The sequence below is a fragment of the Kogia breviceps genome, chromosome 9 (genome assembly GCF_026419965.1).
Source record: "Kogia breviceps isolate mKogBre1 chromosome 9, mKogBre1 haplotype 1, whole genome shotgun sequence".
Lineage (NCBI taxonomy): Eukaryota > Metazoa > Chordata > Mammalia > Artiodactyla > Physeteridae > Kogia > Kogia breviceps.
The window spans coordinates 55,806,675-55,824,624 of record NC_081318.1 but is presented as its reverse complement, the minus strand read 5'-3'; the positions used below and the strand labels follow the sequence as shown (position 1 = coordinate 55,824,624).

General features: G+C 39.7%; 1 protein-coding gene across 6 annotated transcripts in view; it reads right to left on the bottom strand.

The window, feature by feature from the left end:
• The window catches only part of CDK14 (cyclin dependent kinase 14), a 599,292-nt gene that overhangs the window by 106,171 nt on the left and 475,171 nt on the right, over positions 1-17,950 (bottom strand). For all 6 annotated transcript variants that reach the window (XM_059073929.2, XM_067042484.1, XM_067042485.1 and 3 more), the window contains one exon: positions 16,477-16,525. In XM_059073929.2, coding sequence (XP_058929912.1) covers positions 16,477-16,525 — 49 coding nt within the window. The remainder of the gene's footprint in view (positions 1-16,476; positions 16,526-17,950) is intronic.

Below are 17,950 nucleotides of genomic sequence, written 5' to 3'. Positions count from 1 at the left end.
TCAGATATATCCTGTAGAACATCAAGCTGACATGTATTAAAATACTGAGGAACTGCAATGTGTGTTTGGAGAGGGATTACTGTAATTATTTTCGTGGCCAGGGCTGATGCTAAGGTTAGTATGAAGAAAACATTTTTTTGGTGTGTTTGTTTTCATTTTGTGGTTCAAGACCTGGAAAATGATTTATCCTACTCTGTGATGTAATGTGTGCTACAAATATGAGAGCCATCAGAGGAGAGATTTTTAAATTTTTAGAAAAAATATTTCATATATTTCCATCAAAAGACAGCATTTCCTCCTACATTAGAATGTGCAATTTAAGGAGTGATTTTTTAGTAATGAACCTGCAGAGTGAATTCCAACTAGAGAAGAGTTAAGAACTGGTACCTTACATTCTTCTCCTAGTTCCAAGCCCTTGCCTTTTACCTTTCATTTTCTCTCTCTATATCTATATGAACCTGCACATGATTGCATCACTATTATCAAATAGTCTAAAGAGCTTCTGGAGGTTGCAAATGGCTGTTCTCAGCATAGTTACTACATTAGAGAGACTTTAGTCTAATGACTTCCCTGCAGATAACTCACATGTCCATTAACAGGAAGCTGACCAAGTCTTAAAATGGCAGGGAACTGGCTTTGTGCACAGGAGTCCAGTCTTAAAGCTCATTACTAAGTGTTGACAAGAACTTCATGATCCCTTCCTATTTTGCTCTCTTGTGCCCTGTGGTGTGGGGCTGCCTAGCCTTTCCCAAGAGGCTGGTCTCTTAAAGAATAACGTGGCTACCAATCATCCTTGCTTTCCTCTCTCATCATGTGAAGAGGTTGTGGATCTGGGGGCACGGGTGCTATAAAGAGTGGTTTGATGGTGAGCATACAATATGCTGACGCTGTCTTTATTGAAAGTGAACACAGCTTTTGGGTTGCACATTCCTTTATTCTTGCCTTTAAGTCTACATTTGCCTCTTTATAGAAAATGATTTAAAATGAAGGGTGCCATTCCATATCCATTTGGGCTTAGAGGTCCCCCAAATTGGCATAATTGCTGAGCTGTTTATCTTCTTGAGCACTAATTCTATCTTTTCAGCTGAAATAAAACTAAGGTAAAGACATAGAATTAAAAAGCTGCATATTTATTATCATCTGGGGTCCAACTACTTATATGTGCTAGGTATATGGAGGGTGTTTTCAGCCATGTCTCTAACATGAGGTAGAAGCTAGTGGCATGACACAAACCATTAAAAAAAAAAGCCTGCCATGTCTTAAAACCAACAATATTGGCATACTGTGGAAAACTAAGACATGAATTTGCAGATCATGTGTAAAAATATGGAAGCCTTTAAAAAATGATTACTTGGGAACTTATAAGAAAATTTTAAAAGAATATTGAGGTCACTTTAGAGTGGATGGAACAAACATAGGCTTTCTCTGTAGTCAGTGTAAATAACTGTTGCATATGTATATGGGGGAACATTCCAATTTAAGAAATATGCTAACTTGTGCCAAGCTTGTATGCAGTGTGACACATTTTAGCACGTTCTCAAGTTTTATTTCTATATTTAGGAAAAACCAGATCTAGAGGTGACAGAGCTTAGACAGTAAAATGGCCAGTGCCCCCAAAATCAGTGCTGTCCAAATGCCATGCTTTGAAACTCCATTCTGGATACCCAGGAGAGATATGTTCAATATTCAACAAAATTGAAGAATTTGAAAATTGAAAATCTCTCAGATGTTCTCAGAGAGAGAAAATCCTCGGTCAGAGTCAGAGGATTTGGATTTAAGCCTATAGCTATTTGAGAAAGAAATAAGCAAGAGAATAAAAGCCTGGGCAGTAGGTTTTTAGCTACAAAATCTAATCCCCCTCACAATATATTCTGGTAAAACATTTGTTATAAACTGATCAGAAGTTATGCTCTATTCTGCACTGTTCAATTTGGCAGCCACAGGCCACAGATGACTATTTAAATTTAAATTAATTAAAATTAAATAAGATAAAAATTCAGTTCCTCAATTGCACTAACCACTACTTTAAGGTACTCAATGGCCCCATATTGGACAGTGCAGATATAAAACATTCCTATCAATGCATAAAGATCTATTGGACAGTACTGCTCTATATCTTTCAAAGATCTGCTTCAGCTTCCAGAAATTTCTAAAATTAAAGGAAAAGAATTGTGTAGTTTATACACTGGGAGGATTTTATTCTTTAGATGAAGAATAGAGATTGGATTGAGAAAATCAGTGAATGTACCTATAGAGAAGAGGGCTAGGTCAGGGATTACTCCAAAGGTTTGCCGGCTGGTAGGAGAAAGAGCCTAAAATCACGATGGGTGAAAGATGTCACCGTGGAAATGTGTTTCACTTCCTTGGGAAAAATAAGAGACATTAGAATTCTTTCAGCATTACAACCTAAACGTAAGGGACATGACGTAGCTGAATTCTAAGAAAGGAGAGTAAAGCCTGATTTGACTGCCAAATAAAATTAGAACTGTGGGTACAATTTAACCTTTGGTCAAGGGTGACAAGAAATGAGAGATAAATGGAAAAATCACATTTGTATTCATCTTTATAAATATAATGATGTGCTTAGTTCCATTTGGAGGCAAAGGCATGGAACCTGGTATAATCCTTAATTAAGTAGCCTCCAAGGTAGCTGAGCCAATACATAAAAATTGTTGGCCATCCAAGTAGATGCCCAAAATGGCAGATGGGGTAGCCAATCAAACCATGGGGCAGCACTGATTTTTCTACTTGAGATAGCTTACTTGCTTTGCTAAAGGGGAAAAAAAAAAAAAAATCAGTTGGTTATCTCACATATTTTATAGAGATAAGTAGCTGGCCTCTAACCTTCCCCCCCACCTCCCCAAACATGCTGCCCTCTAGAGGCCATGTGAATATACACATATGTAAAGATAACGCATAAATAAGGTTCAGTTACATCCAAATTAACAGGATATGATGATCCTATTTATAAAGATATGGTGAAAAAGAGGGGAGGTGGTTGATTACATCTATTGTCTGAAAGGCTTTAGGATAAGGATGAGAAACAATCAACACTTATAAGCCTCTAATAAGCTTTACCTCTTCAGCTGACATAAATATGAGAAATCATAAATAGTTCTGTAGCCCTATAATTGAATTTTCCTGGAGAAACTTACAAGTATGTCAACAGTCATTTTTCCTTTGTTTCAACTAGGGAGGAGAGGGTGTGAAAGAAAGAGGAAGAAAAATGGTTGATGTGGTTTGACTGCTTTTACTAACATCTCCAAAGCTTATCAGTTTTGATCTGAAACAATATATTAAAACTTGGCCCTGAGTTGAGGAATAAAAGCCAATGAATTTAAGGAATATACATGATTTTGTCCCCGCTAAGAGTTTAATCTTTTAAACCTTGGCTGCAGTAAAGTGCTCAAAATCTGGCCTAAGAAATGAGAACTACCCTTCGTCTTTACTTCAAATCGATTCTTTCCCAACAGTCATGCCATAAACACACACACACAGCTGGTATGTTTATTGGTTTAGTCACTAAAGGATTTAGCTGGACAAACATCACAAAGATGATGGCTGATTTAATTGAATTTATGATCAAATGTTTTCCATTGCAGGAAGAGTGGGAAATCACTTATGGGGAATTTGAATAATTTAAGGGAAGTTCTCTATTTGGCATTATGTTTGTATATCAAGTCTTGAGAGATTAAATTCAGCTGAGGACTAGCAGAGAATTCACATACAGATATACAAAGATGCGCAGTATAACAGTGCAGTGAGGGCCAGAATATTGATCTCTTTGTGTTAATATTTCTATTCATTTATATCTCATTTATAGTCTGGGTAATAACATCCACACACATATACACTCACTATGAGACTTCAACTGTAAACCACCACTGGATTTTTCTAATATCCCCAAAATGTTGAAATGATCTAAAAATGCTCTTTTAGGTAAGACAAAAAATAACTGATTTGCAGGATTGTATATGTGTGTGTTTAAGGCATTTTAATGTATTTTGTTGTTTTTGTCAAAGACAAAATAAAATCTATTGTTAAAGTCACTCCCATGATGAATATAACATGGGAGTGACTTTAACAATGCAAAGTAACATGGGACTTGTGCCTTAGGGTATGGACTTGGCTCAGTGTCTGAAAGAAAAAAGCAGTTTCCTTTGGTGTCCCCTACCCATTTGCTTGTCAGTGATGATAGGTGAACCAGAGTAAGGCTATGCTCCCAGCCTTTATTCTTTGTGATTCTAGAGATAAGTCATCTACCCTCCCCATTTAGGAGCCATAATCAACAAGGATAATTACTTTTAGTATCACGAATGAAACCCTTGGGGTCAAGTGGACACCCAAGCTCTATGTGCACCTGGTTTAGGTTTACCCATCAGTTCAGGTACAGAGTTCATGTTCATGTATGGAAAAGGTCTAAAAGATGCTTTGAACTTGGTAACAGTGTTCGTCTAAGGGCTTCTTTCAATTTAATTAGGAAAACTGTCTAATAGATGTGTTTCAAGACTTACTGTAAACCACAGTTTTACATGAATTACGTACAATGCTATTTGCTAACACATCACTCTTAGGAAGGAACTGCTGGGGAAAAGGAATCTTGTTTCTACACATGAAATATTTTTAACAAATCATCTGGTGACCGAGAAATTCAGCACATGCTCCTAGAAAGGTAGAAGGAATATTCAAGATGTTTGGGGGCCCTGTGTCACAGCGGTATTCATGTTCAAGGACAATTACTTATCTCAAAATGAATGAAATAGTTGGACTGGCAGGAGAGGGCAGGGCATGCCGAAAACCAGAAGGGGGATAAGCTAACATTCCTCACAATAATCCTGCCAAGGGTCTTAAAGACTGAAAATCTGGGCTCAGATTGGCTAGTGAGCTTCCTGAATATTATATGGTTCAGTACTGGATCTGTGATGGAACTTGGCCCCTATCATACCAAAGCTTATGTTACTTTCAGGTGTTTTCTTGCCATTTGCACTAATAATGAGCATTCTCAGGCATCTTTCCTCTTTTCTATTCTTTCTTGGTTTTTATCAACAATATTTATTGACCGTGTATTTTTACAGGGTCAGTAGGACCACTGTCTACACAGCAGAAGTCAGATGCACTTGTCAACATGAATAGTTTATTAACTGTATCTTCACAATGAGTGGAAGTTGAGCCCCAGTTTTATAGAAAGTCTCCCCAAAGTATGAAGGGGACCCCTTGTCCCCACAAATGATTGGGCCCCTTATCTAATCCTAATTTTCATGAAAATCAACCAAGGTAAAGTGCGGAGTGGGTGACAGTGGATACAAAAGATGACATTGTTGTTCAAATCATCTCTCTCCAGTGAAGCCTTATGCTTGTCTTAATTCTGAGGCTGACAATTCACCAGATTCATAATTTTTTTTTTTTTTTTTCAGTACGCGGGCCTCTCACTGCCGTGGCCTCCCCCGCTGCGGAGCACAGGCTCCGGAGGCGCAGGCTCAGCGGCCATGGCTCACGGGCTCAGCTGCTCCGCGGCATGTGGGATCCTCCCGGACCGGGGCACGAACCCGTGTCCCCTGCATCGGCAGGCGGATTCTCAACCACTGCGCCACCAGGGAAGCCCATAAATATTTTCTTAATCAAAAGGAAATGATATAAATAAATGTGGAGGAAAGGGATCTCACAGCCAGTGTTTTTTAATAAATAAAGAGCAGTAAAAATTTCTGTTCATGCTTCAGTTTTTTTTAAATGTGGAAAATTTCAATGTTCAGAAGTTGAGGGGTTAACATATGTACCCAGAGGGGCCCATGAGAGGCTTATTTATAAAACCGAGCTCCTCTTGGTAGCATCTTGTATGTGGTGAAGGGGAAGCTGAGACTTTTGGTATTTTCTGAGCAGAGTTAGGGGAGATCAAGGGGGCCAGGAACAACAGCAAAGAGGTGAATTCTTCAGGGAGTTCAAAAAGGGTAGACAGCTGTTTGTCTACCCCCTAGCAGTTCCCAGCAGAAAAGAGAGAGAGAGAGAACAGGAGAAGGAGAAAGGAATAGAGTCGCCTGAAATAGGCAGTGCCCCTCAAGAAGGAACACCACGGCTCTTGGAAGCAAGGGGGAGGGGAAGGCATGTCTGCTAGGTGTTCTCTGATACCTCCACTATTCCCTCCTCAGATTTATCTCTTACTGGGTCCTCCAGAGCCATTATCTTCTCAGAGTGTTTACAAGTAAAAGACAGAGGTGAGAAGCAAACACATCAAGCAAGATCCCCAGACACTTGAGTGCAAAATGCAAGGACTCTCGGGCATATAATTTCCAAAGCATCGGACACCCACACTTGTATTACACTGGTGGGCACCTAAAATAAATGGATAGTTTACCTGTTGATCTACAGTTGTGCTGCCCAATTTGGTAGCCACCCACGGCAGCTATTTACATTTAAATTAATTAAATTTAAATGAAATTTAAGATTCAGTTCCTAAGCCACATTTCTAGTGCTCAACAGTCACAGGGGGCTAGTGGCTGCTGCCCTGGGTGGTGAAGATACAGATTTTCATCAACAGAGAAGGTTCTGCTGGACAGCACTGATCTAGAGGGGACATAGATATCAGGCCAAACTTTTCCCATCTCAGAGACTATGAGCTTTCCTGAGAATAATCTTTTGTTCTCTCTGCGGGGGTGGAAAATGATTTCTTCCTTATACATAATTTTGAGCATAGCTAATGTGAACCAGGCAATGTGGAACCATCAGAATCAGGGGCCTATGCTTGTCACCTGATGAGCCAGAGATCGGGCAAGATGGGCTGTGTCTGACCTGATGAGGGCTGGGTTCACCTCCTCTGCTCTGCCTCACCCCATGACTCCTCACTGAGTAGGAAACCCCAGTACAGCTCGTGAAAAGCAGAATGGCCCCAAAGATGTCCTCTCACCCATCCCTGAAGCCTGTGAATATGTTACTTTTCAAGGCAAAAGGGACTTGGCAGATGTAATTAAGGTTACAGATCTTAAAATAGAAAGGTGAACTTGGATTATAGAATTTAGAAGCAGAGAACCTTCTCCTACTGGCGGCAGAAGAGATGGGGCAGAAGGGGGAGAGAGAGACTCGAAGCATGAGAAACACTTGTTGAACTGATGCTGCTTTAAAGAAGGAGGTGGCAGGGTGATGTGGAATACACATGGAAACAGGACCTCAGCCCGACAACCATAAGGAACTGAATTCTGCAAACTATCTGAATAAGTCAGATTCTCCCCAAGAGCCTCCAGACGGGGCCAGGCTACCAACACCTTGATTTTGGCCTTATCAGACCCACCTCAAAGAAACCAGCTGAGCCCATCTAGGCTCCTGCCCAATAGGAGATGATAAATTGTAGCAATTTGTTATGGCAGCCACAGAATACAAATATACCATTTTATATTGTGGAGAAGCAGAGAACTTCCTCAGTTCACATGTCTAGCATCCGTTCTGGGGAATAGTCTGAGAAAACCTAATTCTATCGTCCTTCTTTCAGGGAAACGAGCAGCCCAGCTGCTCCTGGAAACTCTGTGCCGCTCCAGAAACATGGTTGGGTTTTATCCCTTAATGAGCTGGATGGCAGAAGGAAGGTTTTAGCTGCACCAGAAGTGTGTACTTTTGGATGAGGAGTCCAACACATAATCTGAAAGGATGAAAAACAATGGCTGTTGCCAACTCCCAAGCCTGGCACGTACTGCCAATTAGTAAGAGAGAAGATGGATAGTTTCTGCCTATCAGAAGGGGAACAAAAACCTCATGCCTGAAAGATAGCAAACAGCATGGGGCCTGCCCTTGGCCATCACCAGGGGTTATTAATGTCAGCGAATTCTTTGCTACAAAAAGAAAAACATGGACAAGAAATCTGGCAATGACACAAAATGATAGAGCATAATTTCCTGGGGCAGTGGGGACTGTGTGGAATGGGCGACAGATCCCACTAGCAGGGTCTGCATGGGTGGCTGGAAGGCCTGTCATCTCCAGTACTTAGCTTGTCACAAACGTGCCTCTATCCCAATGGCACATTACCCAGCAATCACCTAGGACAGGCCCTAGTTGATGGTGTGGGTGGCCAGCCTGCTGCAAACCCTGTTCCCCAGGAGAGAGGAAATCAGGTTTGTACTCTAGCCCAGCTCTCTCACTGCCAAAAAGCTAGACCAGCAATGAATGACATCAGGGCCCAGAAGAGATCTCCCGACCCAAAGTCACAGTGAGAACAAAATAAAGTCAGGTAATGATAAGCCCACTTGAAGATCAGCGTTTTTTAAATGATAATATTTCTTTCACAAGATTCACTCTGGGGCATACCCTCCAAGTTGTAATTCTCGATAGCACTAATCATTCGACCTCAGCAGGTTTCTTATTTCAAGCTCTAAAATGGAGACGATAACTTCTGCCTTGACTACCTCCCAAGATTGGTATAGAGATATGAAAATGTGACTACATATGTGACTCCTATAGACCAGAAGGCTGTCCGATGGTTTACTACCACCTCGTCAAACCAGGACTATGTGTTAACAAGTATACGTTAGGCCTCTGACTAGGAACATCTCACCTGTTACCACATTTATGCTGTTGCTACTGTTAGTGATCAGGGTTAGAGCTTTGGCAGATTGGCCAGCTCTCTCTTGGACAGCTTTCTCTTTGCCCTCCTGGCATCTGCCTCCAACCTGTGTCTCTGGACAGACCTTTATGCTGTCTTCTTTGACTCCCACCAAAGCCTGGAAAGCATCTCCTGTTTGAGGACCTCCTTTTTTTCCCCTTCCAGAATCCACTCTTCAATTTTCTAGAATTGCTCTCTGTTCAGTGGCAAGGGGTTTAATAGATCAGATAAACATCACACCTACCTAATGTTTTCAGTGACTGAACTAATGATTCATTCTTGTGAAATTGAATGACCCAAGAAATTGCTCTGAACTGCGACTTTTAAGCAGGCAGGTGAGACTTAGGGGCTTCCAAACAATACTGAGTGTGGGTGTCCAAGGTCAGGACAAGAGACTTGCTTGGATCTGATTGTCCAAGTGTTGAAAACTATATTTTCAAGGGTGTGGTAAGGAGCTACACCCCACGTAGCCTCCCAATGCTGAACTCAAGTCCCCAGAGCTGAGTAGCTGACAATTGCAGCTCCAGCTCATCCTGAGTGAAGAGAAAGGAATTCCAAAATGTCTGCTTACTGTCTGCTTTAGAGCTTGTCACCCTCATAAACCCACCCCTAAAAAAGTGCATGGATGATGTAAAGAATAATTTGTTTGAAAATATGGTGAGAAGAAATCTTCAGGCACTAAATAAATTGAAACTGTTACTTTGAAGTAAACAGAATTGTAACAAAAATGATCAACAATGAAAAAAATGTGAAACTGGAGAAAGAGGATTTAAAGATCTGGCTCAACTCAACGGCTCCTCCTAGTGTCAGTAACTGTACTTACCTTCCTCTAACATTCCTCAGCAACTGTAGAGAAACTGAAAGCCTGAACTTACTTTGCAATATATTATTACTTTACAAAATTTTAGATCAACTTAGAACAATAAGGCAGAGTAGGAAACAGGGTTTTTCTTTCTTGAGAAGGCACCTATTTAAATCTTAATGGAATGCAATCAGACATGACAAGAAAAATACAATAGAGAACCACCAATATTAGTATACAGAGTGAAATTTATGTTATTTCTCTAAATATTATTTTAAATACATTATGCTTTATGCACATGTAGCATGACTTTCTAGCAAGTCATCTTTTTAAAAAACTAATTTATTTACAGTGGAGAAAAGACAGCCTCTTCAATAAGTGGTGCTGGGAAAACTGGACTGGTACATGTAAAAGTATGAAATTAGAACACTCCCTAACACCATACACAAAAATAAACTCAAAATGGGTTAAAGACCTAAATGTAAGGCCAGACACTATCAAACTCTTAGAGGAAAACATAGGCAAAACACTCTATGACATAAATCACAGCAAGATCATTTTTGACCCACCTCCTAGAGAAATGGAAATAAAAACAAAAATAAACCAATGGGACCTAATGAAACGTAAAAGCTTTTGCACAGCAAAGGATACCATAAACAAGACCAAAAGACAACCCTCAGAGTGGGAGAAAATAGTTGCAAATGAAGCAACCGACAAAGGATTAATCTCCAAAATTTATAAGCAACTCATGCAGCTCAATAACAAAAAAACAAACAACCCAATCCAAAAATGGGCTGAAGACCTAAACAGACATTTCTCCAAAGAAGATATACAGATTGCCAACAAACACATGAAAGAATGCTCAACATCATTAATCATTAGAGAAATGCAAATCAAAACTACAATGAGATATCATCTCACACCGGTCAGAATGGCCGCCATCAAAAAATCTAGAAACAATAAATGCTGGAGAGGGTGTGGAGAAAAGGGAACCCTCTTGCACTGTTGGTGGGCATGTAAATTGATACAGCCACTAAGGAGAACAGTATGGAGGTTCCTTAAAAAACTACAAATATAACTACCATACGACCCAGCAATCCCACTACTGGGCATATACCCTGAGAAAACCATAATTCAAAAAGAGACATGGGGGCTTCCCTGGTGGCGCAGTGGTTGAGAATCCGCCTGCTGATGCAGGGGACACGGGTTCGTGCCCCGGTCCGGGAAGATCCCACATGCCGCAGAGCAGCTGGGCCTGTGAGCCATGGCCGTTGAGCCTGTGTGTCCGGAGCCTGCGCTCCACAACGGGAGAGGCCACAACGGGAGAGGCCACAACGGTGAGAGGCCCACGTACCACACACACACACACAAAAAAAAAGAGACATGTACCAAAATGTTCATTGCAGCTCTATTTACAATATCCAGGACATGGAAGCAACCTAAGTGTCCATTAACAGATGAATGGATAAAGAAGATGTGGCACATATATACAATGGAATATTACTCAGCCATAAAAAGAAATGAAACTGAGTTATTTGTAGTGAGGTGGATGGACCTGGAGTCTGTCATACAGAGTGAAGTAAGTCAGAAGGACAAAAACAAATACCGTATGCTAACACATATATATGGACTCTACTAGGACCCTACTAGGGGTAGGACGGGAATAAAACATAGACCTACTAGAGCATGGACTTGAGGATATGGGGAGGGGGAAGGGTAAGCTGTGACGAAATGAGAGAGTGGCATGGACATATATACACTACCAAACGTAGGGTGGATAGCTAGTGGGAAGCAGCCGCATAGCACAGGGAGATCAGCTAGGTGGTTTGTGACCACCTAGAAGGGTGGGATAGGGAGGGTGGGAGGGAGACGCAAGAGGGAAGAGATATGGGAACATATGTATATGTATAACTGATTCACTTTGTTGTAAAGCAGAAACTAACACACCATTGTAAAGCAATTATACTCCAATAAAGATGTTTTTAAAAATTAATTAATTTATTTGTTTTTACATTTGGCTGTGTTGGGTCTTCGTTGCTTTGCACAGGCTTTCTCTAGTTGCAGTGAGCGGGAGCTTACTCTTCGTTGCGGTGCGTGGGCTTCTCATTGAGGTGGCTTCTCTTGTTGCGGAGCACGGGCTCTAGGTGCATAGCTTCAGTAGTTGTGGCACGTGGGCTCTAGAGCGCAGGCCCAGGAGTTGTGGTGCATGGGCTTAGTTGCTGTGCGGCATGTGGGATCTTTCCGGACCAGGGCTTGAACCCATGTTCCCTGCATTGGCAGGCAGATTCTCAACCACTGTGCCACCAGGGAAGCCCAAGTCATCTTTAAAATATGTTTTGGAAGTTAATCATCGAATTAGATAAAACATTCAAGGTAAGTTCAAGTACGCCAAGCTGGAAAACACTTCTAAAGCTCCTAAATTAGGGTTTGTGACTCTGCTGGTACCTTCCAATACATGCAGGCAAATGTCTTCTCTCTTTTTGCTTTTCCATAAGGGTAGCATCATTGTAATGTCTCTGAATTTACTGCACATCTTAAAGTATCGTCTTTTTTTAATTCTTAGGAGAAATCCAGTTGGACTTGCTAACCAGAAGGATTATAAGCAGAACTAGAGCACTGGGTGGAGGCAGCAGGACAAGGCTGGGCTACACCTGTTCAAAGTCTATGGATGTGCTTTGCTTTATCAGCTATGACCTGTGTTTTCCAAATCTGTCTTCTGTGACTTGGTGGTTTATCCTTAGTTCTCTTTTTGCTACTTTCAAACCTCCAAAATTGTTCAGCTGCTAAAAAGTTCCAAAACAAGCAAATGCATTCCTGGAATCCTACCCATAACTTTGCTGGAGAGCATACACTAAGGCTTCTTCTCCAGCCAAAATAATGAAAGATCTTTTAACTGGCTGAAATACTTGGTTGATTGCACATGCATGCCAATGTCAGACAACTATAAATAGAGAGATCAGGAAGAAAAATAGGGAGAGTCTTCATAACTCCAAGGAAATAAAACGGAATGTTTTGAAGGCCATCAGAAAGAACACATATTTATAAAATTAAGATTTGTGTCCCTTTAGTCCAAAATCCTCTTCAAGCAGGAGAGAACCCACATCGATCATGCACTTCCAGTAGGAGGAAATAAAAGGATCTTCTTTTCTTTTTGAATATGTATTTATTATTCTCAGTCCTATAATTAAGACTTCTTTATATTATCCTTTTGAGTTTAGATATCTGCTGGATCTTCTGATATTTTTCTCCTATCATTGCTTTGCTTCCCCTGAATACTAAAAAATCCTTCAAAGGATAAAATTATGCCCATGGTTACTGGTATAAATGAAGTCAGCAGGGAATTGCATGGGTGTAACTTAGGGCAGACTTGGTCTGCAATAGCCAGGACATGGAAGCAACCTAAGTGTCCACCTAAGTGTCCATCAACTCATAAACTGGGTCACTTGTTACAGCTGTTCAAAGAGACTTGAGGATTCATTTCTCAAGAAATTTTACTCTTGAGCTTCCCTGGTGGCACCATGGTTAAGAATCCGCCTGCCAATGCAGGGGACACGGGTTCAAGCCCTGGTCTGGGAAGATGCCACATGCTTTAAAGCAACTAAGCCCATGCTTAGTTGCTCACAACTACTGAGCCTGCACTCTAGAGCCCGCGAGCCACAGCTACTGAAGCCCGAGTGCCTAGAGCCCGTGCTCCGCAACAAGAGAAGCCACCACAGTGAGAAGCCTGTGCACTGCAACGAAGAGTAGCCCCCATCACTGCAACTAGAGAAAGCCCGCGTGCAGCAACGAAGACCCAATGCAGCCAAAAATAAATAAATAAAGTTATTAAAAAAAATTTTTTTTTTACTCTTAGGCAGGTTAATATATTCACTAGCTTCAACAGCTGTGTTAATACATATTTTTAACATTGTTACTTAATTTTGAACAGCAACTTACATGTGTATATTAACCTGCCCATCTTATATTAACCTATCTAAATTGAATTCAAATTAGTCCTTGCAAATTAGCTCCCTTTATTTTGAACCTATTACTGCTGTACAAGAGAATTTACCAATCACTTTGGTTTCGTAATTGTCCTGTTGACAAGCAAATTAGTTAGCAGCAGGAAGAAAGCTAGCACTTGCTTAACAGTCTTTAAATGCAATTCTTCCGAATCTAGACCCCACTCTGAAGTGAGAGGTGTTGAAATGTCAATGATGGTTACAAGGTCACAAGTCGGTCTGTAGGAAGAATCAATAATATAATCAATGTCTGCATTCTCACTTCTCCCTAAATTGCATTGGGTTCGAACTGGCTGGAGGCTATAGTTTTGCTTTAAGGGTTCAGTACATAACAGATACTAGAAAGTCATATTTTTATATTTTTAGTGATGATTTTATTACTTAGTTTTTTTCAGAAGTAAATCCTTAAGGCAACAAAAGAATAAGACTTACGGGGACTTGAGCATGGTTTTAAACAAGTCACGTTTATAATTTTAAAACCTTACTTCAAGCTCAGCATTTAATATTTTCTCTAAAATCTTTTTAAAGAAGTCGAAGGGTGGGACTCTCTTAAATGACTTTGAATTAATTCTCGGGTTTTTAAAAAGCGTATGTGATGGTAGAAATTAAAAGCAAGATATTAACTACAATTCTATCAACGGATTTAAAAGACTTTACATTAAAATGTAATATTTCCTTCAGTATTTTATTTTATTATTATTATTTTTTTTTGCGGTACCCGGGCCTCTCACCGCTGTGGCCTCTCCCATCGCGGAGCACAGGCTCCGGACGCGCAGGCCCAGCGGCCATGGCTCACGGGCCCAGCCGCTCCGCGGCATGTGGGATCTTCCCGGACCGGAGCACGAACCCGTGGTCCCCTGCATCGGCAGGCGGACTCTCAACCACTGCACCACCAGGGAAGCCCTCCTTCAGTATTTTTGACCTTGTTTTTGGTAGAAAAAATATAAATCATCCTATGTTCACGGAAAATGCAAATAATAAATATCTCTGAAGTGATATCTTAAAGAGAAACCGTGTTCTTATTTTGTGAAAAATCATACTCTGAAGAATTATCTGCCCTCAAAAGTAAAAGCGTATTTACTGAACCTAGCATCTTTTAAGAAAATTCAGAGATTGAGCACAATGCACACAGCTTTTAAAATTTCTTAAGCAGCAACACCAGAGGACCACACAGCCTGATTTTTGTCAATGAAGTTAACTACTTCTGTTGTGACACGAAAAGTACCTCTCACAGAAAGGAAAGCATCAGGTCTTAGGTGGTCAGAATGAAGCAAAGCAACGCAAAGCTTGAATACTACTTCAGTTGTCTTTTTCTTTTTGAAAGACATGAGATAACCTAGTTTCTCCTGAAATAGAGTAATGTAAATGGACAAAAGCATCTCCTCTGAGAGGTATCCCATTAGTCACTTCCAATGGTTGAGCAAGAAAGGCCATTCGTCTGGGCATATAGATGACAGGTGCTGAATACAAGTTGCGAAAATGAACAGCTGGAGTGGGCCAGGTGTAAATGCTGTTGGTGTCACATCCACAAGGGGACAGTGGATGAACTATCACTCAGCATCGTCTACAGACCTCCCCCTCCCCTGTCCTGTCTTTTGTAGACTACTCTAAGTGCATAAAAATTGCCATTTATTCTTCTGGGTGACTTGGACGTCATTCTAGTTCTGTCCCTCTGAAGGAAGGAAACAGAGGTTAGCTAAATTGGAGGCTATTCTCCACAAACGCCACTATGCATGTATTTGCCAGATTTTCCTGTTACTTCAGAGAAAGGGTTAGAGATTCAGTGGCTTTGTCAAGAATTGTTTCATAAAGTCGTTACCTGGTGGGACAAAACTTTTTGAGCAATTGCGAGAAATGTGTTTGATCATTTAATTAAGACAGGAACCGTTATACTGCATATATTACCTGGTATATGAAAACACTTAATTAAAATGTGTTACCACTGATCAGTGAAGTTAGGGTGGAGGAGGATAAAAGGGTGAGGAACACACAGAGAATGTCCCCTCCCAGCCGAGGGCGTGCTTCCTGTGGGAGATTCAAGATATTAAGAACTGACTCTTCAAATGGAAAATACGAAGACTTGTGTTAAACAAAAATAATTATACTGGTGTGTTCTTCTTAGTATGAATTTAATCAAAATAAATTGCCAAATCGTTCAAATAATCCACTAAAGATTTTAATGTATTCATTCCATGAGTTCCTCACAATAAGCTTCTGCTGTTATCTACTGACAGCATTGATTAAAGGCATTTTTATTATAAAAAGTTTTTCTTATTTTTTCCATAATTGATGGCATCTAAAATTAAACATATAACGGTAAAAAGGGAGACAATAACACTAAATTCCCCATAGACAAAATTTTGTTATGACAAATTATAGTTTATTTAATCAAAGCAGATCTAGTTACCTTTTCCCTAATATAATGCTTGAAATGTGTTACAGTCAAACAGTGTGACTCAATTACTCTGCTTCCCAACTTTCAATGATTTACTAGCAGTTTGGCTTGCTATAAAAGACCCCTGAATAACTTGAGACACCTAGATCTTCAGATGTCATCAAATTTCAAAACCAATAAATAAAGCTATTTCAACAAGGTCAGATGAGAGATTAAATAAACAGAGTCCATGTATTCCAAGTGATACATGTGCTTAGCTTCCCCATAAGGCTCAGGAAAAAAATAGGTAAACTAAAAACATTTGAAAGATCAGTTTTATCTAGCTCAAAGGTTGTCACCAACATTATTTAGATTAGAAAGTCAGTTGATATATTGTACTTAAGAAATGCTATTTTGCTGATGCTAAAACATTTCTTGGAATCTAGTTAGAAGAAGAGTGACCACAGTGAATTTCAGGAGTAACAACTCTGAAGCAATACTGTATCGCTCTGGGAACCCAAATTCAGAGTGTTGGCTCAGGTGGAACATGGGGGCTGGTACACAGTTAGGGCTTAATAACTGTTTAATGGTTAAACGAATGGATGAATAGACAATTGGGTGAACAAATGAAAGAATGTCATGACAAATTTATCAGGAGAGTTTTAAAAATTAAGAGAGAGAAAAAGAGAACGAGTATAATCTGTATAAAAAAACTTACTTATTCCATGCTTGTCTAAGGTTTTTAGAGCTGTACAGGGTAAAGCGTTCTGAAATAAAAAAGAAAAATGATAAACAATCTTTGTTTCAAAAGTCTATATTGCCAGTATGTCAAAAAAAACTTTCAAAAAGCTACTGTTTGATTTAGCCATAGTTATGCTAGACATGCTAGGTCTTCACCTTAGATTAAACAAAAGAGTAAAACAGGAAGAGCTAAACATTTTAAACAATGAAGCATTGTTTTCTTTTGTCTAGGGTGATTTGTTTCATAATCTGGTTTCCTAGTAATTACTTCTTAGAATAACTAAGTTTTAATTGGGTTGAATAAAGAAATGCAAATTCCAAATATGCAAACTATAGGTAGATTTATAGAAGAACATTGCCAGATTGGTCCAGTGAAACCTGCTGTTTTTTCTATGAAGACATCTCTGACCAAACACAGTAGTGCTGGCTCTCCTTGATTATACTATATGGTATTTACACATACTCAAAGCCAAACCACCAATGTCCTATAGTGTATACTTACATTTACCATTGAACAATCTTTATATTTTTAAAATGAAAACACGTTTGTTTTACCAAGTTAGACAATAAAGTGGCATAGAATATATATTAATAATCTCTTCTCCTGCTCCTCATTTTTCACTCCTGATGATATAGCAATTGTAAATGGCTTGGTATGTCTCTTTCCACATATTTATGTTTATAAATACAAATCTATCCATATATACAAATATATATATATATATATACTATTTTAATTTTTTTGTTGTTGTTGTACACCAGCCTCTCACTGTTGTGGCCTCTCCCATTGCGGAGCACAGGCTCCGGATGTGCAGGCTCAGAGGCCATGGCTCATGGGCCCAGCCGCTCCGCGGCATGTGGGATCTTCCCATATCGGGGCACGAACCCGTGTTCCCTGCATCAGCAGGCAGACTTCCAACCACTGAGCCACCAGGGAAGCCCACTATTTTAATTTTTAAATGCATTGTACAATAAACATTCTCTGAAATGTTTTAGGCATCTAGTAATATACAGTGAATAGTCCTTCGAATAAAATAGTAGGTAACAATTGTTTTAAATCTGTGTAATATTCCATAGGGTAGAAGTACATAAATTATTTGACCATTCTCCTACTGATGAAAATTTAGGTAGTTTCCAGTCCCTTTTTTCTTAAAAACAATGTTTCAATAAATAATCCTTGCACATCTATGTCTATATACTGATGCTTTCTTTTCTGTCAAATAGATTCCCTAGTATAGAACTGCCTGGCAAATGGTATGCATATTTCACATTTTAATAGCTGCTGACAGATTACTTTTCATTTTCCCATCAGCAATAAAAAAATAATGTCTCTTTTATATTATGCATCCCTGGGATGCAAGGATGGTTCAATATATGCAAATCAATAAATGTGATACATTATGTTAACAGAATGAAAGATAAAATCACATGATCATCTCAATAGATGCAGA